Source organism: Apaloderma vittatum, unplaced genomic scaffold (assembly GCF_000703405.1).
Source record: "Apaloderma vittatum isolate BGI_N311 unplaced genomic scaffold, ASM70340v1 scaffold7266, whole genome shotgun sequence".
In the NCBI taxonomy this organism is placed as follows: Eukaryota; Metazoa; Chordata; class Aves; order Trogoniformes; family Trogonidae; genus Apaloderma; species Apaloderma vittatum.
Window position 1 is genome coordinate 1 of NW_009723307.1, and position 25,541 is coordinate 25,541.

Sequence of the window (25,541 nt, forward strand, 5' to 3'; positions counted from 1 at the left end):
CGGGGTTTTCCATTTTCCTTCCTTCTTGTTTGGAGGACCGCCCTCTCTTTGCCCCGGCTGAGCTGCGTTCCCTCCCTCCTCTGAAGATCTAGTGACCTTTGATCTGTGCTAGCAAGGTTCCTATTTCCTCTGGAAATACAAGAAGGGGGAATAGAAGACGCTAAAGGAGAGACTTAGTAGTTAGCAGCTTCGGGGAGGAGCTGAACGTGCTGCAGGTCGGGGCAAGTGTGGCCGTGACCAGCGTGGTGTGTTAGCAGGCTCAGCACTGCTGGTGTTGCATTCGTTATGTTTGGAGTGCTGCCGTGATGTTGGTACTTTGCCCATCGCTACTTAAAATGCTGTCTTGCCTCCATATGCAAGGTGTTTGCGGAACCAATGGCACTGCTAGTTTGGACGTTTTGAAATATGGCCAAGAGTACTTTGGAACTCAAATTCAGCACATCAGATTCGTGGCTTGCAGATTGAGAATCTGATGAGGGTGACTGTGCACTGTCCCTGTTTCCAAACTCAGTCATTACAGTGATGGTTTTTTGTAGCGTAAGTTTATTGGAGACAATGATCAGTTATGTTGCCCAGCTTTTCATGCACCTCAGTCTTAGTTTTTGTGCCTTTTGAAATGTTTGGCGAGGAGAACTCTAAAGAAAATTATTTTAGCTGTTTTTCTTCACACAGCCATCAGGTAGTGGTTGTTGGGATTTTTAAATCTTTTTGCTGGCTGTCATAGGATGTTGTTGACAATAGCAGTTTTCTTGTACTAATTGAAGTAGTGTGTTGGCCTAAAGTGACTGCTCTTGACTGCCCTGTCTTTCTTTTAGCTGAGGAGTGTTGATCAGATTTAAATATATTAAATATGCATTAAGTACTTAAAGTAATTGCATTTAAACTACTGGCCGAAACTTATATACAAGCATTGCTTAGTCTTACTCTGAAACATCTTAAACCTCCTCCTAGCAGCTTCAATTCCATCTTCTAGTTTTACAATATTTATTAAAGGTATATGGCTCTGGCTCAGACTGAGTGTTCCTTTGAAATTGGTGAGTTTTGCTTCTTCATATTGACAAGTAATTTTAGGTTCCTGTGCTCTTTCAGCAGCTGCCTTTGGGATCAAGAGAACAGGACTGGACTGGTATCTTGGTTGTCATCTGTATTCATTTTGAAAGTATTGCCCAAAGGGGGTTGCAATATAGAAAAGACCTATCTACTGTTATCTTCAAATAGCACAACATTTTGTTTCTCTGCAGTGTGAACTGCAAGTCGCCTATCTACTGTTATCTTCAAATAGCATAATATTTTGTTTCTCTGCAGTGTGAACTGCAAGTCAGAGAGGGGACTGCAAGTCAGAGAGTGGTCAGGCTTTCAATTAAGTGTTTATATAAATGTTAATTCCATATATCATTATTTCCACAGCTCTGGAGAGATCACTTTCTAGTTAAAGATGGCAGCTGATACCTCTGTTGAAATACTTCAAAAAGTTCTGGAGAATGAAATACTTCAGACTACCAAGGTTGTGGAAGAACATCTGGATGCTGAAATCCAGAAGCTGGAACAAATGGATGAAGATGAATTGGAATGCCTTAAACAAAGGAGGCTTGAGGCACTGAAAAAGGCCCAGCAGCAGAAACAAGTAATTTCCTGTAGTAATATAAACTCTTGATACGTACAGTGTAACAGACTTTTTGCAAATCCTAGGGAAATTTTATATATGAATAAGTATTTTGTGTTTGTTTCTTTAATTTTTGTTTTCTTTTTTTCTTCCTTATCTTTCTGTACTTACTAATTTTATATTATCCAGGAAAGCGAGTGTCTGTCCATGTCTGCATGCTTTGTGTTTTTTAAACAGGAGAAGAACCTCTGTGGTTTTTTACAGTAAGGATAGGATAGAGTCTTGTACAAAGATTTGAGTGTCTGTATTCACTGAACATTATCTGGAGGCATAAGCCTTGTAGGCAACCTGATCATAAGCCTTTAGGCTCCTTAAGCTTCTAAATTCTGGAGATTGTTACTTACGGCATGTAAATGATCTATAGTCTTCTCTTAAGGTATTTTTTAGTGGAATGATACGGAGTCTTTCCCTGTTCTTAGGGTGAAATCTTTTGTCCTGCTCCTTCTAACCCATTGAAATGTTGTCTTTGTACAACTGCTCATTTCTTCTTGCAGAAAGGAAATTCTGTTTTGATCCATGCTACCTCATGCTAAATTGTGGTCTTTAAGCTCCCCAGAAAGTCTTTTTGAATGTAGCTGTCATGAAAATTTTGGTAGCGTATGGAGTAAGACCTTAATTGTAAGTAGGGAAGCAATTGGTTTCTTAGCTTCATCTAAGCAAACCTAGACAAAGAAACAGACTGAATTGAGGGAGAGGTGACTTTGAAAGGAGATGCTCTGACTGCTGTAGAACCCATAAAAGCTAACATGGTGCTTTGAAACGGGAATGCAGTAAAATGTCCTGGTATGGCTGGGATGCCAGAGGGCAGGCAGCCTTAGTGGTTTTGACTGTCTGAACACAGAAGTAGAGGAAGTGATGTGCTGTTTGCTTGCCTTCAGAAGTCCAGTTTATATTTGATTCTAGTCTTTTCCTTTTCCAGAAGTCATAACACTTGGATGTTCTCGGATATGAGCATGTGGTGGTTCTCATGCGAAAACACGTTCAAGTCAGTTGATATTAAGTTGCTGTTCTCACGCATTTTAAAATGAAAATTTGAAGTAGGGTACTACTCAGTGAAAGGAATACACTGCCACTCTATTCTGGAATAGGATTGTGCAGAGGGAAATAAGTGCGTACCTGTTGATGGTGGTGACTTCTTCCCGTGCTCCCACTTGTATTTATTTTTAGTGTGTACAATGTTCAGGAAATTCTTTGTCCTAATTTAGCTTACAGGATACTTTTGGTTTGCTTGGAAACGTTTTTTTTTCCTTTTCCCCTTCACTCTGCTAAAACATAATTGCAAGATCAAGAACAGTGATTTATCTATTTATTTTATTTTTTCCACACTGAAAACTAAATTTTTTTTCAAGATCTGTCATACTGCACTGTCTTTAATGATTTAGCTTAGTCTGTATTTGTTTTAATATCCTACAATTATCTTTCAGTATTGCAAAAACTGGACTTTTCTCTTAAGTGCATTTGTTGAAAATGTAGATCAGCTTTTTCTAAACTGTATTTGCACACTTAATGTGGCAGCTTTTGAAGCGGTCTTTGAATTTTAGCTTACGAAATTCTATTTGTCCATGCATTTTATAACTAATGGTACATGTGTGCTTTCTGAATGGTTTTCTGGAAGCCTGGCTCATGTTAAAATACCTTCAGTGCATATTTGAAAGATAACATCATCTGATGCAGGTGAGTCAGTAGGCTTTTTTCCTCCCTGATTTTTTCATAGAGGGAAAAATTACAAAAAAAATCTACTTTAATACATGTGATGGCTTGAATCATTTTTAGACGAGAGTTCTTTGAGTGTACAAAAATGTTATAGAGTAGCTGAAGCTGTTGATCAGCAGTTCTCAAATGCTGAGAATTTTCTGTTGTTTGTGTTCTCTTTGAACTAGTCCAGAGACTTATGCAGAGATTTATGCAGCTCTGTACAAGATTTGTATTTCCATATAAGCAAGGCAGTGTTACTGCTCAACCATCTCTCTGTTCTTGAGAAAGAGGCAACCCAGAAGTATTGTCTAGCCTAGTGATATTTGCATGTTTTTGAAACAGAACTGAAAGGTGGGGCGAGTAATTTGTTTCTCCTTCTATTACTGTATGAAATGGGTTTCCACTGCAGCCCTGCTCTTTTGTTTTTCTTAAAAGCTGTAGAGCTTGCATGACAGGTACAGGACTAACAAACTCCATACTAATTTCCTCTTATGTCTTTCAAAAGGAGTGGCTTTCAAAAGGACATGGAGAATACAGAGAAGTCCCAAGCGAGAGAGACTTTTTCCAAGAAGTCAAAGAAAGTAAAAATGTGGTTTGCCATTTCTATAGAGATACAACATTCAGGTATAGTAAATAAGCTACGCTCAAGAAATTTTTGTTTATAGATGCCTACAAAACCAGACATGTTTGGTTTTTTGTTCTTTCAAATCCCGCAAATATATAGGTTTTTTTAGAAGTATTCAAATTTCTTTGTGTTCCAAATCATGCTTCCTTCTCAAGACATTTGATTTTTTAAAAAATTTTTCTCCCATTCCAGTTACTCTGAAAATGATTTGACAACAGTTAATACTCTGCCATGTAGTTGATTAGAATATAAATGTATAACTGATTTGACACTATTTGAGAGTGCTGTGTTCCATTATCCACTTAGTTTGAGGGAGCCAGGTCTGCAAATGTAGTGACCATACAGAAGCAGCATTTCAGAAAGATTGGTTTAGTGATTTCAGACAGATATTCTGGACAGTTCTTGCAAACAGAAATAAAACTATAAACATAAACTTGCCTAGGCATCTTCAGAATTTAACCTTTTAGATTTAAAGGGTCTATGCATACCAATTGCAGCTCCTTTCCCTTTGTGCTTATGCCTTTGTGACTATGTCACGTTTTTAGGGTGTGAGAGACCTAGATCTTAGAATGTGCCCTGGCTCAGAATAGGAACCTAAAATAAGATCTCACACTTCCTTGGAAAGAATTTCGGAAGTTCGGGGTTGTAGACTGTTCCTTGGTGGGTCTATCTCAACGTCTTCTGTTAAAATGCAGTTAGAAAATAGAGTACTTGGTTGAAGGAGAAGCCAGTTGTCCTATTGTTGGTTAGTTGTTGCTTTTCCTCACCCCTCCCCCCCAGGGTGTTATGTTCTCTGTAGTTTATAAACTGAAACAGCCTCAGTGTGAGAAGTTGAAAGAGGTCAAAGCTGGATTGTGCTTTGACATATCTGCATCCTACCTTTTGGAAGTTAGAATCATAGACTCATAGAATGGCCTAGGCTGGAACGGACCTTAGAGATCATTTAATCCAACCTCCCTGTCATGGGCAGGGGCACCTCTCCACTAGATCAGGCAACACATGGGGACCGAACGAGGATCGAACCAGCAACCTTCATGTTATCAGCACCACGCTAACCGATTGAACTAACCAGCCCCCTTAGACATGTAAGTTTCAGAAATACCTGAAGTGGTTGTATGTAGCTGTCTTTTACTTACAAAAGTTGAAAGACACTGTCTGCACATAAGGTAGCTTAAAACAGGTTTGGGTTGTTTGGTTCTTATTTTTTGAACCAGTGAAGTCTGTAGACTCAGACAGGAGAAAGAACTATAGAGAAAGTTCCTCATAAAATGTGTCATGCTGACAACCAGCTTGAAGGTAGTGTGTCAGGTTTACCAACCACAGTATCAAACTGCATTCATCATTGCCCACACCACCTTTTTTGATCTGCTCAGCTCTCCTCTTGAGTTAAAACACAGACACATCATAGACTTTGTGCAGCTAAGCCAGACCACGTAAAGAAAACAATCCAGAAAGTTGAGATTGCAGATGACAAATCTGCCATCCGACAAGAATTTTGAGCAGTTCACGTTACTGTCCCTTAGTTGAGAAACAACAATTGTGTGCTTCTGTTCCATCGCAGCAGAAAAGTGAAGTGGTTTTACCTCTAGTACTACTAAAGCAATCTGTGCAAATCACTTCCCCCCCCCGACCCCGAAGCAGTGAGGTACTGCATCTCAGTAGTGGAGTTACGGACTAAAGAAAACCAAACCAAAATGCTGTAACGTGTTGAGAATGCTTTCTTGAAGATGTGAAGTTTGTTACAGAGAAGTTCTTTTAGCTGACAGGCAATAAAGCTAGAGCAGGAAGAGCAGAAGAACAGGAAGGGAAACTTCATCAATAAATGCAGGTCTCAAGAAATCAGGAAATTGGAGAAATATATAGTGTAATTGTAAAATAAAGGTGCTTCATGCTGTTAGTCATTAAATCCAGCTCCTTCTGAAACACAATTTCTCTTGAAACTAAATTCTTAGTTAAAAGGGTGATATCTGAGGAGTTAACGTGATAGAACTAGATCTTTACTGTTCCTTTTAAAATTTCTCTAAATATTCTTCTGAAATATACATATTCTTCAGCTTGTTGATTCTAACACTTGGTGTATTTGTGTTTTTTTTTTCCACAGGTGCCAAATAATGGACAAACACTTGACTGTATTGGCAAAAAAGCATATTGAAACAAAATTCTTGAAATTAAACGCTGAAAAATCTCCTTTCTTGTGTGAGAGACTGCGCATCAAAGTAATTCCCACTCTAGCACTATTAAAAGATGGAAAAACAAAAGACTACGTTGTAGGCTTTACTGATCTTGGTAACACTGATGACTTCACTACAGAAACCTTAGAATGGAGATTAGGCTGTGCAGACGTAATTAATTACAGGTAATGAATTGTTTTGTAATTGTTTTATTTTCAGGTCCAGTGCAAGGAGAAAGTGGTTGCAAACAGAAGAATCTGTAAAAGTTTGTAACTGTGATTGTTATGTTCTATGCTTAAAACACATGAGAGTTTAATCTGCTGATCTGTGTACTTTGGCAAGGGGAGGAGAGAGAGGATCAGTTTGTTATATTGTCTCAATACTTCGCCAAGCATTACATTGTCCTTTTGGTCAAGTAGTAAAAATAAGAGTTCTTGCCTTCACATATACGGCATAGCTGCGTTGCTTTGATCTGGCCTCTTAGAGTCACAGATCTAACAATCTTTTCTAAATCAGCTATAGATGCTTAGATATCACAGTTGAAATGCAGTAAAATTTTAGCAGTTTTAATCCACTTCAAAGAAAACTCAGCAAGTCATCCTTAAACCGCATCTTAGTCCCTATTACGTACATAAATGTTTGGGGGTTTTTTTCGCAATGAACAGTATAGAAAGTGAAAATAAGTTGCAGAAGTGCAAATAAATTGTGTAGCAGTACAATATAATCATAAATCCCACCTTTAAGAGTACAGCATAGAAGTCAGTAGAAGATAACTGTCACCACAACAGCCTAACTTCACAGAGGAGCATTTGCCAGGACTTTCTGCTTCGTTTTCTAGTGTGGCTAAAATATCGTCTTCATCTTTTTAGGTTAATGTTGCTCTTTTGTTCTATATGTCTTTGTTATTATTGTTTGTTAGTTTATACTTCATTATCTGAATTTATTCCAGTGTCCCAACTTTTGCATTTTGGCAAGAGTATTGTTATGTCTTAAAGGCAAAGAAACTACTGTTTAATTCCGATGAAATGACTGAAATGAAAAGTTGTATTTCAAAACAAGTGGTGATAATACCCACTTCCCAATTCAGTAACAAGCAAATGCACAGAGTCAGAGATGGCTTGGATTTATATTCTGGAAAGCAACATCCTTTTACGGGAAGAATCTTTCAGTGGAGTTGTGCCAAGCTGCATGGAATTTGCTAAGTGTTAGTACATTGGCTTACAGCATCATTTTACTTCCTACTTGACTCTACTAGTACTGTTCTTTTGTATTTCCAGCTCCCCAGTTGTTTCGAAAGTCTCTCTGGTTACTGTATAATCTGGCAGATGGATGTCTTTGCACGTGTCCGTTTTGTGGCAAAATCCTTTTTAGACTTTTTTTTTCTCTAGACCTCCACTCACAAGTGGTGTTTACGCTCACACTGCTATCTTAACTACAGTTATCCAGGCCACTTTGTCCAGGATGTACTATGCTAGCAACACCACAGCACTATTTAGGCTGGCTTTAGGAAGTAGGAGTTGTGTTCTACAGTGTTTTTCTGAAGAAACGGGTAGTTAGGGTTGTTGCTTTCTGTCTGCATGAGTACAGCTTTACTCAACTCATCTTATTCTTTTCTTCTAGTGGAAACTTGATGGACACACCTTTTCAAAGTCAAAAGAAATTTGGAACAAGCTTTACAAAGTTGGATAAGAAGACCATCAGAGGAAAGAAATATGATTCAGATTCTGATGATGACTAGAAGAGAATACCCAATGTATTTGTAAATCATCTTTTGTTTATGCTTGGTACATTTCTAAGAATGTTTTTTATAAAGCTTACTGCTTTTCATTACATCTGCACATAATGCTCATTTTTCTATACAGTTTTATACAACTGAGTCATGGCAGAAAAAAGCTTAAATATTTTTTTTTTCCTCTTTTGGAAATCATTTGTAATTAAAAAATCAGAGTCGTTCTGACTAAACAATATGGCAAATGATGAACTTTGTCTTGAGTGTAAGTTTATGAAGTGTTTGGAAGTAACTATTAGAAACGACTGTACGAAGTAAGACCAAAGGTCCCTCTGGCCCAGCATCCAGTCTCAGTGGCCAAAAGCAGATGCACAAGGAAGAATAAAAACAGGGTGAGCCGATAGCATTGCTTCCCCAGAATATACTCTAAGCAGTCTGTGGCTTGGGCAACTCTGTATCTGAGAGCATTTGCTGGTTAAAATCATGGAAGAAGAATCTCTTCAAATCCTTACAGCATCCTAGCATCCACATCGTATGGCAAGGAGTCCACGGTTGTAACTGTGTTGTGTGAAGAACTGCTTCCTGTTGTGTTCCTTGAACCTCACAGTTCCAACATTTTTTTTCTGATTTTCTTTGTTAAAGGAAATGATAAACACTTTTAAAAAGGTGTTTCCCTATCAATTCCTCTTCCATTTGTTTTCTTAAATTTATTCTTACCTATCAGTAAAGCACCACAAAATTAATTGTTAGTAAAGGAATTATGCGTTTTAACAAATGATTGCATATCTTATGGTGCCATATCATGACACTGAATAACCTAACTACATTGCACTCTAAGTTGTAGAAACAGTTGTAACTCCTGCAAATTCTGAAATAGGTGGTCAAGAGAAATGCCCTTTTATCATCTATGTATGCTGCATGTTAAAGCTGATAACAGCAGGTAATAGCACATAGCAACAAGCAAAACAGCCTTGTTCATGGGTTTGTATAATTCTGTGATTTTGAATGTGTGGATTTTATAGCAGAGGCTTTGTACAAGAGAGTAGAATAGAGAAATGTGTTTGGGAGAAACCACGTTCCATTAAGTTTAGATATAGTGCCGCATACTGTGTACTGTTCTTCAGTAATGGACAGAATTTTCAAGTGAGATCTTCCTTGGAACGCAAAGTAAAATTTCTGGCTAGGTGAAGAGTTGATGAGTTTTTGTTTTAAAAATAAAAATCGTTTGCTGTGTGCTGAAGGACCCTTTTGAGGTGGTACTTTGAATCTAGCTGGTCCAAAAAACAGTGAAATGGGTCTAGTCAGTCTTGCTGCCTTGTAATGGAGAGCACTTGTGATTGGGCCAGCCCAGCAATATATCTCTGTAAGTAAGTTAACAAAAGTATATTTTATTTCTGTTCATGTACACTGAAATAAAATTATTTTAATTCTAATGTTGGCTTTTCACATCCTTTCAAATAAGGTGGTCTAGGTGCTGTGTGTTATTTTTTTTTCTTTTAATAGAATCCATAAGTTGCATGTGCTCTTTCTAGATTCTAGCAAACTACTTGCAGTTCTGTCTAACATTACAATACCACTTTGAGAAGGCAATCAGCTGAAGATGTACACAGCTGTCTGTTAACGTACTAGAAGCATAAAGCAGACGTACAAACTCTCTAAATGCACTAGAAAGTTGCTTGTGCTTTTTTTTTATTTTTTTAATCCAGCTGCATGAAATTTATTGTAGGAAAACAGTATTTCAGCAGTATTTTGAGTCCTAATTATGTCGAATAGGCTGTGGAAGTATAAAATCACATCTCGTGTAGTTACACGCTCTGTGGAGACACGTGTGGGCTTGTTGGGATTCCAGCGTGGTGTGTTGTTAGAGGTCATGCAATTTCGTGTGTGGAGAGCCCCATTACAAACTTGATGCAAACCCTCATCAGAGTCTGTGGTTTCATCTCACTTTAAGCTGCTGATTTTTTTATTTTTTCTAGGTTAGTCATAGAATCATAGAATGCTTTGGGCTGGAAGAGACCTTTAAAAGTCATCTAGTCCAACCCTGCTGCAGTGAGCAGGGAGAGCTTTAACTAGATCAGGTGGGATGTTGTCGGCTCTTCTCCCTCAGATTTTGTTTGCCGCTTCTGTATCAGCAGGCTGTTGGTGTGCAACAGCTGACACTGTTTCTAATTGTCAGGTGGACCTCTTCCTTCACCTGGCTTCTAATACAGCCATACGCACTCCAGTGCGTATGGAAAATTCTTCTCGTTTGAGTAGTGAGGAACAAATTTTTCTTCTACAGTAGAGTTCATTAATTTTGCAGTGCAGATTAAATAATGAAATGTGCATGATAGTAAGACCTGGGTCAGTGAGCTGGAAGTATAAACAATCCAGAGAACATCAACTCAAAACAAATGTCAGCTGTACAGGCTTGGAAAGCACAAAGCTTAACTTTATCGACAGCGATCTAGTGGTGATACATCCGATGGACAAGAGAGCTGATGATGTTATGCAGTATCTAGGAAGGATGCAGCTTGCATGGGATTAATTACTTACAGCAGGTAGATTGTCTCATAAGGGTGTGACGAAATGAGATTCCTGAGCCTAGACTAACAGAATGAAACCTGGCCTGGCATGTGTTAGCCTTGAAAGGGTGTTAACACAATAGAGATGAGAAATGTTCGTGTATAGCTTTTGAAGTCACGGGGCTTATGCATGAACTCAGCATGTCACTTCAGTAATGACGAGTGCTTAAGTCTGTGCTTGATGGTTGCATGAAGTAATCGTTAAAGAAGTGCACGGAGACATTAATAACCAGACAAGATCTGTGTTGTTCAGCTCTTAATGCTAGATTACTTGGACTTGACTGGGCACTCTTTGATCACTGATTGATCCTGTGCTATGCTTGTGAGGGTCTGCTCAAGATATCTACCTGGAAGTTAAGTGCTGAGTTGAGCTTTAGGATGCTGGAAGTGTGAAGAAGTCCCTGAAAGAGACAGGATGAGAAACAGTCTCTGGAGAGAGCAACAGCTGAGCAGGTGCTCTCAGTCCCCATTAGGAGGTTGGATTGTCTGCGAGTGTAACGGATCACTGAAGGAAGCCAACTCAAAAGATGAACTGACGACTTCAAGCCCTCAGTTCCAAGTAATTAGCGTTGTGCTATTTGCCATCTAGACATTCTAAAAGGGATACTTTTCTACAGAAGCTTTTACAGAAAATTTGAGCTTTGGACAGTATGGTTTCTAAAATAAGCCCTTTGTCTTTCATGTAAGACTAAAGCCAGTATCCTCAACCCAGTGTGAGGGTTGCTGTCATTTTATCTCTTACACACCCAAACACACAAACAAGCACAAGCTGATGCAGAAATAATATGGCTTTTGTACTCATTGCATATTCAACAGCTGTATATGCTGCTTTTTTTGAAGGAAAATTCTGTCAGTAGTGGACTGATCTGTCTATTCTTTAAAACAGCTGTGTACAACAGTTCAAGATGAGGGTTATACTCCAGAGCTTAAGGAAAGTGTCCCTAGGAATCAGAAGTGGAGGGTACTTTGTGTTAAAGTAGAATATTTTATAACTGTTCTGCGGGAGATGTTGCCCCCAAGCCCTACTTAAAGGGTAAGTACATAGATAGGTTCCACCACATTTGAGCAAATTACTGCTCTGAAAGTCTATTCTGATCTTTTTGTTCTTGGATCATGCTTTGGAGCTTTTGGTGTTGTCTGTCTAATATGATTGTGGTGATCCAAGATACTCCAGTCTCCCAAATGCTCCTTGTTATCCATGCCACTGGAGAGCACCAGTCTGTATCGTACACTGTAAGTGGAAACATATGCCTGTACCTCCTTCATCAATTTCATGCAACGTATCATACCAGCTAAAGTATTGCATAAGAGATTAGAGCATCACTCAAAAACTTCTTGTTCAAATTTAGTGGATTAATTTTATACGTATGTACACTGAAACATATTTGATGCTTGTTAATAGAAAAGGAGTAGTTAAGAAAACTTGCGTTTAGAGATCCCATGAGATGCATAGTCTAAGGCTATGATTTTTTGGATTAGCTATTACAGCCATGGCTTGAGCTGCCTAAAATAAACCACCGCTGATCCAGGAGCCATGTAGCTGTGTCAGCTCAGTGTTGAATCTGTGTTATTATATTTTGCCTTTTTGAACACAACCTGTCCAGACATCATCTGCCTGGTGGTATGATTTCAACATGTGACTCTTATAAAAACGGTTTAAAAATTAATTTGCTTCACAAACCATGCAATCTCTCATAACAATTGGCTTTACTCAAGATGACATTGTATGCAAATCGGGTGATTGTAGTACATGAAACCACATTAGTTCCTTTCCTGATCTTCTTCCTCCTTGCCAATTATTTCTTTTGTTAGTGTGCTGCCCTAGAAAAAATTGCTTCCTGTTTGGCTTCTAAAGTGTTGACAGTCCTTAGTGCTTTGCATCATGAATTTCAGGCACAGATAAATGCTCTTAATAGTTATCATAGAACCATAGAATGGTTTGGGTTGGAAGGGACCTTAAGGATCATGTAGTTCCAAGCCCCTGCCATGGGCAGGGACACCTCCCACCAGCCCAGGTTGCTCCAAGCCCCATCCGGCCTGGCCTTGAGCACTGCCAGGGAGGGGGCAGCCACAGCTTCTCTGGGCAACCTATTCTAGTGTCTCACCACCCTCACAGTCAAGAACTTCCAGGCTGAACAACCCCAACTCTCAGCCTGTGCTTATACAAGAGGTGCTCCAGCCACTGATTGTCTTTGTAGCCCTCCCCTGGGCCCACTCCCAACAGGTTCATGTCCTTCTTATGTTGGGGACCACATAGCTGGGCACACAAGAGCAGGGGGGCAAAATCCCCTCCCTCGACCTGCTGGCCATGCTTCTTTTGACGCAGCCCAGGGTGCAATTGGGTTTCTGGACTGCGAGCACACATTGCTGGGTCACGTTGAGCTTGTCAACGAACACCCTCAAGGCCTTCTCTGCAGGACTGCTGTCAATCTATTCTTCATTCAGCCTACATGTGTGCTAGAAATTGCCCTGACCTATGTGCAGGACCCTTTTCTCACTTGAACTTTAAATGATCTTCTTAGGCAATAGATCAGTCTTTAAACTGGGATGTGAACTGAGGTCTTGTAAGACCCAGTTCAGTGATCTCTTTGCTAGAACACCTTTCCTACGCCAAAATTCCACATCTTATTTTAGAGAATAGAAGGAAAATACTTTTTTTCCTCCCTCATAAACACCTCTCGTCTTAGTTATTTTACGTGCCAGCTAGAGAGATATCATTTCAGTGCCAATCTATATTCTTCAGGAAGACAAGATAAAGGAAGAGATTGGGGCCCTTGGCACCTGTTTGCTCCTGAACACAGTGAAAATGGAGAGCCTCACATCTTACAAGTGTGAAGACCTTTGCTATCATTACTTGCAGGCATACTAGATGCAGAAAGGAAAACCCATGGAAATGTAATTATTAAACTGGCTATATGCCCTCAGAAGTTGGGAAAGACAGCTCTAGAGGGTTTGTTGGAGATGATGATACAGGTGCATCTTTAACTGGCCAGTTAGTGGTAGGCATCCAACATGCGTCAGCTGTCGTGGGCAGCTTCCCTATAAAGCAGTTGCAAAGTTTGTGAATACCTGGTGTTACCTATAATTACATCCCAGACAAAAGGAACAACCTGAGAAATGTATCTGCCTGCTGATGTTATGAAACCAGAGTTGAAACTCACAACAGAGACAGTAATTAGTATGGGTATTGTTCCAGGTAATTTTAGATAGTATTCTCACCACGCAGTGAAACATGATGCTATAACGTGCAGCGTGAGAGAGAATAGCATGTGCAATACGTAATGCTTTTCAAAATGATGCTCCATTTAAATCACATCTCCATTAAATTGAATAAAAAAAAAAAACAAAACCTCAAACTGGTAGATCACTTGGCACGAGCAAGAAAAATAAACTGTGAATGGGAAAGAATTGGTGATATTGAACCTTGCTGCTCTTTAGATCCCTGGTGTGCTCCTTTCTACCTTATGTAAAACAAGTGGAAAATGCTGTTCTGTCAGGTAGCACTTTTTGTGTGCTCTTGTACCTCTTTTAGCTCAGCATAACTGTCTGAGCGAAAGACCATGGGGAATCATGTCTGTAGTCACTGATTGCAGCTTATTGCCAGGATGCCCCTGTGAATACTGGAAAATTTTCTTGCTCTTTAGGTTTAAGAAGATGCAGATACCATGTGATAAGTGAACTCTTTCTCTTTTCTTGAGTTTCCATCACCTCCCTCTCAACCACACACTGTGCTAACTAAAATCCACCACAAGGGAAATATGTATTGGCATCCTTTATGGTTAAAAATTATGCTACAACAAAAGGAGATTCAAATTATAGGGTCCATGGGGTTTGTTTAGGACAGTTGTGTCCTTTTTCTTTAATACTAATTTAATAATAACATCATATTTCCATGGCTTTGATATATTTTCCCTACTACTGAGCATGAGGGCTAGATAGCAACCTGCTGACCTTCTAAATGAGTTTCACAATATTGTATGAATCCCAAAACCTGTGCTTCTAAACAAGATACCAAGAATAATGAAGAAAAATATAAAAAGAGATATGGTAGTGTTATGAGAGAAGGTAACATTTTTCAGGGACATCAGCCCAGTTCCTCTTTACAAAGTCCAGCCATTTAGAAAGAGCTGCTTTAAACAGAAAGATAGCCTCTAACTCATCCCCTCTTCAGTCTATCAAAAGTAGCATCATAGAATGGCTGCATACGTCCCTCCTGTCAGATTATGGACTATCAGAGGCAGATCTTATCTGATTCTTGACACAATTTTCCAAATTAAATCTGGCATAAAAATGAGAAATTATGCCATACTAGCAACAGATGCAGCCCAGTCTGATTAAGTGATTCACCTGATTTCAGTGCTCTGGAATTACGGCCCCACAAAGACCTGTGAGCAGAAGACTGTGTTTTCTAACATCCTGAAGGTGCCCTTACATGGTGGTGCCTTGGACAAGTGCTCTGGCTTAGAGCCCTGCCCCATTCGACATACATGAGCACGGCTTTGCAAAGAGGCTGCCTGATTTCAACATTCACACTAAAAGGCAGTTGGCAAATTTTGTGAGGATAAAGAGTTTTTTAGCAAGAAAAAGTCCTATTCATAAAGCTGTTGAAAAAATATCCTCTTATTTGACCTTACACTGGAAATTGCACGAATATAAAGAATCTGTCCCAGGGACCCGAGAGCATTTGGGGATTGGTCTGTTCAGCCAAGTAACAAGTGATAGGACAAGAGGAAATGGGCTAAAGTTACGCCAAGGGAAGTTTAGACTGGATATTAGGAAGAATTTAATTACTGAGAAGCTTATCAGGCATTGGAATGGGTTGCCCAGGGCAGTGGTGAAGTCCCTGTCCCCGCAAATATTTAAGAGTTGGGTAGACATAGTGCTTAGGGGTATGGTTTAGTCAAGGACTTGTCAGTGTTTAGGTTAATGATTGAACTCAATGATCTTAGAGGTCTTTTCCAATCTAGGGAATTCTGTGATACAGCAGCACAGATAAAAATAATTGTACTTAGAACATAATATCTGCCATTGCATGAGTAAATAAAAAGGGATGCAATGAAGAGCAAACATTAAGAATTCATGCAACATTACTGTGAAATGTAGAAAAACTGTGATTACATGGGTAATAAATGAGAGAGAATACACATAGGAAAGGCAAACGGTATTTAAATTTAAAACTTTATCTTAAGGACTGTCAACAAGTGGCCAACTCATTAGGAAAGAAATCTTACCTAAGGTCAGACGCTAGTTTTCAAACAAAGGTCCCAAGTCATAAGCATGACCACAGGAACAGTGACAGAGGAATCTTATCACTAAAATGATGCTGTTTTTAAAAAAGGTAACTAAATGTTAATATTAAATTATTTTCATCTATTTGAGAGAACGCATCTCTTTCTAATACAGATTATCTTGTTCTATGGAAGGCAAATGAATGTATCTTGTGGGTTGGTTGTCATTAAGCTATGCACTCAAACCTTTTCCCAGTTCATTTCTTCTGGCTTTCCTTCCCTCCGGCATTTCTTCAGTCACTATTTCCTTTTCAAAAGATTAAAGCCACACTGTACATGTGATGTCCGTATTTTCTACCTGTTATTTCCAAAGGTACCACATAGACTCTTACCTTACATTAGGGCAAACATTACCTTCTACTATCTAAAACAGTCAGCCCCATTAAAAGAATGAAGTGATAGTCTAGTCTGAGATACCACCATAAGATCTCAAGTTTGTACATGAAGAATGAATGCCTAGCCTTATTGTAATCTTTGGGAAGATGTCTATTATTTCCATATTTCACCCAAATAAATGAGTTTTGTATTTAAGATGCACCTTAGCTCATATCCCAGCCCGCCTGTAACAGCAGGGCTAGGTTCTCCAGGGAAGCTTCCTGCCTTCATGTTATTTCATGATCTAAGTCCATGATATTTGTGTTTATGGACTTTTAAGGTGACAAGGCCCACTTGCTCATCTCCTGTGCTTTATATACTAACAATCATCGCTTGGTTTTGAACCCAGTAATTAGTATCTGACCAAAACAGTGTTTCCTACCAGCCACATCTCAAACCCAAAAGAAAGCAATAGGAATAGAAAGATTTGTGATGTATTAGATACTGAAGAGATAGTCCCTGGAAGAAAATCTTGCTTTCCTAGCCCCCATACATGCTGGGCAGAGTCTTGGAAAGAGAAAAATGTGGAGAAGGGGACAGGATTGGAAGGCGCCAGCCTCCCAGTCGGCCTTTCCACCTCCAAGGGACTCAGATGTTTTACTTACATGAGAAGTGTCTCAGCCATGAGGTGCAAGTCTTTCAGTGACCCTCTGTGTGGCCCCACTGGCTTTAGCTGCTGAGAGACCAGTTTTCTTTCTCTTTATTTCAGCTGCAGCATCCTGCCTCCCCAGACCCAAAAGTCAAACCCTGCCTCTGCTTTCAAAGTATTCAAATCACTAACCTGAATTAGGCTTGCTGTAAGCATTCAAGCAATGAGATCCTTTTCTCTAGTTGTCCTTTCTAGAATTCATATGAAAGTATGATACTCAGTTAAAAGCTTGCCCGTCTGAAAACACTGAGGAAACAAGACAAAAAGTCCTTCCAGGAATGTCTCCAGATTGATCTCAGATGCAAAGCAAGGAGACCACTAGGCAGGGATCTCATTTCCCCTGGCCCCTGCCGCTGATTCACAGCAATGCTTTCTGCAAGACATTTATGGTGCATCAGTGTGTGAATTGATGGAGGAAAAACAATATTTATTTCCTTTCAGAGTTGTCCTGAGTCTTACTAACCACCACTTGTGCAAATCTTTGGATGAAAAGAATAGCAAGTGTTCTAAGCTCTTAATATATATTACTTACTGTACTTTAAAGCGGATGTCATCATGCTAGGTAGGAATTAACATTCCAAACCCCATAGGGTGGGTACCTTTTCGTCCATATATATATATAAAAGTGAAGTGACCTGCCTCAGAGGAAGGCCGACTGAAGACAGGTGAGTCTGAATTCATTCACGAAATATTTATTTAGAGCCAGAAGCCTTGACTCTGTTTTGATTCATCATTTTGTCAATATTGTGATTGCTGTGCTGTTTCTAAGGCCCGAGATGACTTTTGTGATGGGAGGGGGCAAAAACAAGGCTGATAACTTAAACCTTTATAATCTGGACATTTCCTGCATGTGGAAACAGCTACAACCTGTAGCTGTTGATGGGTCCTCACATGAATTTGCCATTGAATTCATAAGTATTGGGTCAAGATATATTGATCCGGGCTTGCAAAAACTCAGTGTTAGAGCTCAAACTGAGCTGCTGCGTGTATCCAGCTCTGGCTCTGGGCGTTTGCTGTCCTGAATAAACTCACTCAGGACAAAGGAGTCTTTCCAATGACAGCAGTGGATAATTTGTGTTTCTGCATCCATGCAGTCTCATTTGCAATAGAAATACAGGCCAGAGAAAATGTCACACATTATTAAAATCAACAAGGCATTTTCAAGTGTTAATAGCATTGCGTGATGATTGCCTACAAGACTCATGGTGTGCGTTTTGTATTTGAAAACCTCTTGGGGAAAAAATACATTTGTAAGCTGTAAAAAGTACTCAGGTTAAATACATTCGCCAGCAAGGCAAGTACAGTCAATGTTCTTTGCAGTTGATAGCTGTTATCTGATGACATTTTGGATTTTTTTTTAATAAGCACAACAGATGCATTTATTACTAACATGATTATCTGCCATTATCACACACAGAAATTAATATAGAATTATTGTTTCACCATATAAATCTTGGACTTGCCTTGCATGCTCTTAGCAGAGAATTAAGGATCATGTTTTTTGGTATTTGAAAACATGTCTTTCCAAAAGCCAGGCAAAAATCCCATTGCCTTTTGAACAGAGAGACGAAGGATGTGTGCACTCTGTAGCACATTAGATTTCAAACACAAATATAATTGAAGTAAAGGTATTGCAACTTCTTAGAGTAAAAACGTCTGTGGATGTTCCAAGGGGGGCCATGTAAGTAGACGATGTGGCATGACAGGAGCTAAAATAATCCCTGCGGGCCCAGGTTGCCAGCGAGAACCTCCCTGCTCCTGAGGTCCCCAGGCTCAGCCCTTTCCTCTCGATCTGATGGTCTAGTGACACATGAGATGGAGGAGATATTCAGCAGCATGAGAAGCCAGTATCCTCCAAACAAGGAGGCAGTAAGGAGAGGATGGAGGTCCCATCACTTGCTTCTGCTCCCACCACCACTCTCTGAAGCTGGTGGCTGCACCCCATGCTGTGGGTGAGGTGGGGAACGTGCTGCAGAGAGGTTGCCTCTGCTCCCCAACCCATCTTCAGCTAATGCTATCCCTGTCTGGTGCCTCAGTGTGGGGGCTTTGGACATGAAAACTGCTACAGGACTGTTGAAAGCTGGCACTGATCTCTTCATGTTTTGCAAACCCTTGTGTTTCCAGGTCTTCCGGAACAGCTGAGGAGAGCCATTGCCATGATCCCCGCACTGCTCTTACTGGGCCTTACGGCCCTTGTTGGTGAGCCAGGGTTTGGGTTTGTGTTACTGTCAACAGCACCCCGGGATCTGTCAGCAAAAGGTCTGCAGAGAGGAAGTCGGCAGTCAGGCCCGAGGTCCCCTTTCTGCAGGGCGCTGTAAAACTCCACATGGCTGAAGGTCGTCGGTTGCCATATGAGGCTACTCGCCCTCCCCATGTGTCTGTTAAACCAGCATGTCTGGAGCACGGGGCTGGCACCAAAAAGGAGTAACAGACATACCCCCTCTTTATTTTCCCAGCTAACCTAATCCAATCTCTCTGCCTACTCAGAAATGTTCTCACAAATGTGGCAAGCTGTTTGGTGGAGGCCATTCATTCCTCAGTTACTGAGCAAGCAGGGTAATTTGCCCAGCCTGACGCAAGCACTCTCCTGAATTAATTTCCTCACCAAGTTATGGAGCGACACAGGAGATGCTCCCAGTTGGGGTGCTTGGGTACCACCAGCCATCATGTGAGGTGTCCCAGACACTGTGGGGAGCATTGAATGGGAAGGGCCCTCAGAAATAAATGCAGAGACTGCAGTTCCCCTTTCCCACACCAGCCTTTAGACTTAATGGGGCAGACATTTATTCATCTGAATTATCTTTAGATTCAGTTGCTTCAACCTATTTAATTAGAAAAGAACAAATTCCTGTTCTCCAGCTTTCTTTGATAACACTGCTGATGTAGAGCAGTGGCAACCATATGAGCACGGCCAACACAAGGTGATGTGGATTACAGATTTGGATGAATCTCTCATGCTTGGCTTGTATGCACTTGCAGCACACTGCACGATACTGCTCTGAGATTACATGTGTTCAAACACCTCCATTTAATTTTTCAGCTCCATCTGTGAGTTACAGTTGCTATGGCGATATAAGTGCTCTTCAAGCCCCCGCCATCTCCTGTACAGCTGTAAGAGCCCCAGACTGTGGTAAGTATCATTCACTGCTTGATTTGTCAACCTGTTTTTACCTGACAGAGAGATGCTTCACCTTCTGTTGTTGCCAAATTAAATGTTGTGCAGCCATTCAGTTAGCCAAAAGGAAGAAAGCAACATCTCCTCCACCAAAATGGCAGGTGCTGTGAAGCCTCCAGACCTGGTAGGAAGTGAAAGGACAAACTTCAGGTGCATAGTCAGGATCCTTAGCCTCTAAGAAAAAAGAAATAGTGCAACTCCTTTTCAGTTAAAACGGTTTCTTCATCAGCCAGAACTTTAGCATCAGCACCCTCACAAAACCCTGGGGCCTGTCTGCTCGAAGGGGAAGATGAGCAGAGCCAGGTCCTGAGTGCTGTTGGGTCGGCTGAGCTGGCAAGTGGTGACCTGCTACAGGCACAGTTTGCAGGGAAAAGGTCCCATGTGTGTAGCCATCCTACCTCTGGATGACAAGTTTTTTGGTAACTTGTTCCCTTTTCTCCAGGGAGATCTTATTGCAGCCTTTCAATATATAAAATTAACCTGTAAGAAAGATGGTGGCAATCTTTTTGGCAAGGCTTGTTGTGACAGAACAAGGGGTAATGGTTTTAAATTAAAAGAGGGTAGATTTGGACTGGATATAAGGAAGATTTTTTTTACAGTGAGGGTGGTGAAACACTAGCACAGGTTGCCCAGAGAGGTGGTGGAGGCCCCATCCCTGGAGACATTCAAGGTGAGACTGGATGGGGCTCTGAGCAACCTGATCTTGTTAAAGATGTTCCTGCTCACTGCTGGGAGGATGGACTAGACGACCTTTAAAGTTCCCTTCCAACCCAACACCCGTTGTGTTACTGCCTCTCGTCAGTGCACAACTGACTACATCAGGTTCATACTGCTGAGACCTCCAGGGACTTTACCATGTACCTTGGATGTAGACACCTCCAGGGCACACACCTGATGGCAGATGTCCAAGCGTGGGTCTGAACCTGCTTACTTGTTTCCAAACTGCTCCAAAATTACTTTAAAAAGAGAAAAACAAACAGCCTTCTATACACAGACTAAAAATATAGCTGTTACTGCAGATCGGCTGGTCAGTAGTTAATGCGTCTCTCATTTTTTTCAAATGCAATTTGAAATGTTATTTTCAGACTCCAGAACCACATTCCCAGCGGTGCAGCAGCAGAAGAGGACCACGAACGTGTAGTCCCACCTCCTGAGAAGCTGCCGTCTTGCCCTCATCATCCTCGGGCAGTGGCATGGCAGCTCCCTGGCCACGGTCAGAATCCATAAGGCTGAGCTTGTTTCTCATGTGCCACTGCCCAACTCCATGTAGCTGAGTTTTCTTCAGAACTTGAGTTACTTCTTTGATACCTCTGCTCAGGGGCAAAGTGGGGCATTTGGACAGGAGGATGTGTAAGTCTGCCTTTTCCTATATCACAGGGCTTGCCATGGTGCGGAGGACTGCTGAGGCAGACGTCGTACGCCTGAGGAAATACGAGGTGCCAATTAAGAGAGTAGCCAGAAACCTGTGCTTGGACCCAGCACTCATTGCTGGCATCATCTCGCAGGAGAGCCGTGCTGGCTTGGTCCTGGACAATGGCTGGGACCAGGAGCGGCAAAAGTACGGCTTGATGCAGGTAGATTGGGATGATAAGTTTGAGTAACAGAACAGTAATGTATTGCATAACCCAGGGCCTCACCTTAGCAAATGACTGGTGTGTGTTTGAGACAGCACTTAAATACATTCTCTCTACATCAAAGGTTGTAAATGAAAAGTGTTTTCCTGAATAAGGTCACTTCAATGAGTCACAGCCTGGGAATATAACGAAAAGGGCAAAGCTACAGTGGTGGTTGTGTTCAGAGGGTAATCCAGTTTCTTGCTTGATTTTTCTAGATCGGAGGGCAGCAACGTGCTTACGGAATGTGGGATAGTGAAGAACACATAAATCAGTGCTCAACTATCCTGGTTCTTGCAATTAATGAAGTACGGGCAAGGCATCCTACCTGGACCTGGGACCGGCAGCTGAGAGGTACATGATGGGCTAAATACTAGAGACGGACCCGCTGAGTGATGGGAGGACTGCGCATTTGTTGGTGTCACCAAAAGCGTAATTCTTGCAAATTTTACAGTATCTCTTATAAAAAAAACCCACCTAACACTCAAACAACCCAGAGTTTTCTAGTTTAAAAGAAGAAATCCGAAAACACTAGAGGGGCAAGAGATCTGAATGTAGACTCAGCCTCCCAGGTCAAAGCACTGTCCATAGGGCCTCCATGTTTCTGCCTGCAGAAGAGGTACTGTGGTGGGACATCACGCTCCTTGGTAGCTTTGCTGCAGTAGGAAGCAGTGGGAAAAAAGCCCAACCTGGGAGCTGCCACAGCATGAAAGCACCTAAAAAAGGGCTGGGTGAAGGTGTTTGGCACAGCCTTAGCAGGTTGTCCCTTGACTTCAGTGACAGGTGCCCACAGAGGCTCACTACATTGAGTGGCTGGGCCACTGCTGGTGAATGGCTGGGTATAGAACATCCTTAAACTCCCAGCAAAATGCACTGTGCTCAGTGAACATGAACAGGTCTCAAGTTATCGTCTTACTTGTTCATCCCTCGAGATCAGGCTGCTCAAATCCTCGTCCAACCTGGCCTTGAACTCTCCCAGGGATGAGGCATCCACAGCTTTCCCAGGCAACCTATTCCAGTGTCTTACCATTCCCACAGTGAAGAACTTCCTAATGTCTAACCTAAATCTACCCTGCTTCAGTTTAAAACCATTGCCCCTCGTCCTATTGCTATGTGCCCTTGTAAACAGTCCTTCCCCAGATTTCCTGTAGGCCCCCTTTCAGGCACCATCAGGCTGCTATAAGGTCTCCCTGGAGCCTTTTCTTCTCCAGGCTGAACAGCCCCAAGTCTCTCAGCCTGTCCTCATAGGAGGACAGCCCTCTGATCATTTTTGTGGCCTTCCTCTGGGCCCACTCCAACAGGTCCACATCCTTTTTATGTTGGAGGTCCCAGAGCTGAATGCTGCACTGCAGATGGGGTCTCACCAGAGCAGAACAGAGGGGCAGAATCACCTTCCTCGACTGTTGGCCATTCTTCTTTTGACACAGCCCAGGATGCGATTGGTTTTCTGGGCTCTGAGCGCACATGGCTGGCTCATGTTGAGCTTCTCATCAACCAACACCCTCAAAATAGAAACCAACCAACCAAAAGCCACTGGAGAAGGCAGAAGTTGAGGCACTGCAATACAACAGGCTTATTGTGGCAGGCTATTGTGTCAAGAAAGCTTGGGATCCAGATTTCCTTGTAGTCCATGTTATGTGCATGCTGGTTTGTTCACTCTATGCTATTTTTTACTCTCCCATCCTTGCTCTGCCACTGCATTTCAGATCATGCCCTTTTTTGGGACCAGTGAGCCATTCTCATTTGCATTTGGAGAGAGTCACAGATTCCTTCACTATAGAAATGAGGATTTTGCAAAATCACTTACTTTTCAACAATAATGCACAATTAACAACTTCCCAAGCAGTTTTGTAGGTTTGGTGAGATGCATGGCCTTTTTCTCTAGGAATTTTCACTTTGAAATCTCTCTTTCTTACTTATAAACTTGTAACAACTCCTTCTTAACTCTTTCTAGGGGGACTCTGCACCTACCGTGCTAAAATGGCCAGCCGCCAGGTCTATGAGGAAGACCCATGCGACAGAGACAACTACTACGCTAACAGCGTGATCAGGCGAGCCCAGTACTTTAAGAGACATGGGTTCTAGCTCATCAACCTGCCCCATCACCAAGCCTCTCCTCTGCACAGACTAGCCCAGTAGTGATTGTAGTACCCACAGTTCCTTAGATCTCCTGGCAGGACCAATGCTGGTGGCAATGGCAATGGCACCTTGCTCACTCCAGCAAACTCCAGCTCCCCACTTGCCGACAGGCAGGCGCACCACTGCCTGCCAGGGGACACACAGAGATGAGACACCACAAGCTCAGGACCTTTGAAAAGCAGATGGGGACAGACCAGTGATGTTTAAGTTCTGGGTGAGGAAGGTGGCTCTTCCCATTGGAAGCTGAACCTGGGCCTGTTTGTGCACCCCACAGGCATGGCAGCAGCTTTCTCTGGGCCATCATCTGTGCTCCTCCATCTCCTCCATCCACCTCCTTCCGTCTCCCTGGCCAATGGAGGGGATGAAGGAGCTAAAGTCTTCCTTCCTCTTGGTTGTGCTGGGCACAGGGCAATGAAGAGACCTCTTGCCAAGCCTTTAGTCTCTGCATGGGCTGTGGTCCAGCCTTGTGGAGAATAACATTAGGCACACATCTTCTGAGCCCTGGAGCCCATAGCCATGCTGTGGCTGAGGAGCTCTTCAGGATGAGAAGCAGCCTCACATAGGCGAAATTCTCTATGTGAGAAGTACTGCAAGTGCCATAGCAGGCATGCAAAACACCTTTACGTTAGAGAGCAGCCCCCTGAGCAGGAGCCGGCCTTGTACATACCCACCCAAGGAGTTGTATCACAACAACAGCATTGGTAAAAAAATACCCACAACATGCCCTGCTTTAGCTTTGGAACCTTTATGCTCGGTTTCAGCAACTGTCCCTCTGCCAGGAATCCCACCTTCTAATCAGGAGTGAATTAACTCTGGGTTTATAAACTCTGTTTGAAAGTGTTCTTCAATGAGGATGGGTCTGGGTGAAAATTCAGGTTTACTGAGAATAATACTGAAAGAGAGAAAATAAAGATAAACATTGAATCCCAATCTTTGTGGTTATTTGTCTTTTGTTTTTTTTTATTTCATGGGGCCCAGTGAGCCACAACTTGAGTGGACTAAACAACCCAATTTGGTTTTTTTGAAATAGGTCTAAAAGTCAGTTTGAGAACAGAGAGAGGAAGATGGTGCTGTGTACTGGAGTGGGTGAGAAGAGCTGGGCAGGGAGGCAGGGCGTGAAGCAGTTGCTCCCAAATCTCTGAAGAAAGGAATGAGGACATTCACATTTCATCTTTTGAATAACGATTTTGGAGGCATCAGGGCACCTCTCTGCCTGCTGTCGCCATTGCCAATGCAGAAGTGATGTGGCTGGCGGACCCTGCCAGTCAACGCAGGCAGCGTGAAAGCTGGTTTAGAGATAGCTTTTGTAAATGGGATAATTTTAGTACTGTGCTCCTTGTCTTGCCAGTCACTCATCTGCTTACTGTTGTGGCAAGGACTGCACATGATTAACATATTTGCAGGCAAACTCATTTTATCATCTCTGGAGACCAGAGGGAGCTCTAGGATGTCTCTAACATTACTGATTTTTTAAATTATTTTTTTAAGACTACAGAAAACAATTTGATGTTGAGCAAATGCAGGTATTAGACTACATATTATTTAGTCTTTAGTGAATTCTGCACTGCATTAAGATGATTTTAGTAAAATTCTTACATTGTAATACAAACTTATGAAACATATCATGTGGCTTGATTCCTTCTACTTGAAATAACTTATGTAAAATTCATAGGTTGAAGCCTTTGGTGCATTATGTTATATAAACCTCTATGTTACACAAACCTCTTACGTAAAACCTGTGAACACATTTTTGGTAGATCAGCATAAACCTGAAATGGGGCAGGGAATCTCATTGCTGCTTACATTATAAGGTTGGTTTTTGAGTCTGGAAGATGAACAAAAGCGCAGCTTTCTT

General features: G+C 41.6%; 2 protein-coding genes across 2 annotated transcripts; both read left to right on the forward strand.

Annotated features, from left to right (window-relative positions):
- The first annotated feature begins 1,404 nt into the window (after positions 1–1,404).
- On the forward strand, positions 1,405–8,345 carry TXNDC9 (thioredoxin domain containing 9). Its single transcript, XM_009872052.1, has 4 exons — positions 1,405–1,624; positions 3,864–3,982; positions 6,085–6,339; positions 7,775–8,345. Exons 1-4 carry the CDS (start codon positions 1,436–1,438, stop codon positions 7,890–7,892), a joined length of 681 nt encoding a protein of 226 aa, XP_009870354.1. The 5' UTR covers positions 1,405–1,435; the 3' UTR covers positions 7,893–8,345.
- A 10,570-nt stretch (positions 8,346–18,915) lies between these two features.
- LOC104269661 (lysozyme g-like) lies at positions 18,916–23,632 on the forward strand. The gene is made up of 5 exons (XM_009872053.1): positions 18,916–18,958; positions 19,800–19,889; positions 21,312–21,508; positions 21,766–21,901; positions 23,502–23,632. The coding sequence occupies exons 1-5, from the start codon at positions 18,916–18,918 to the stop codon at positions 23,630–23,632; spliced, it is 597 nt and encodes a 198-aa protein (XP_009870355.1).
- The last annotated feature ends 1,909 nt before the right edge of the window (positions 23,633–25,541 follow it).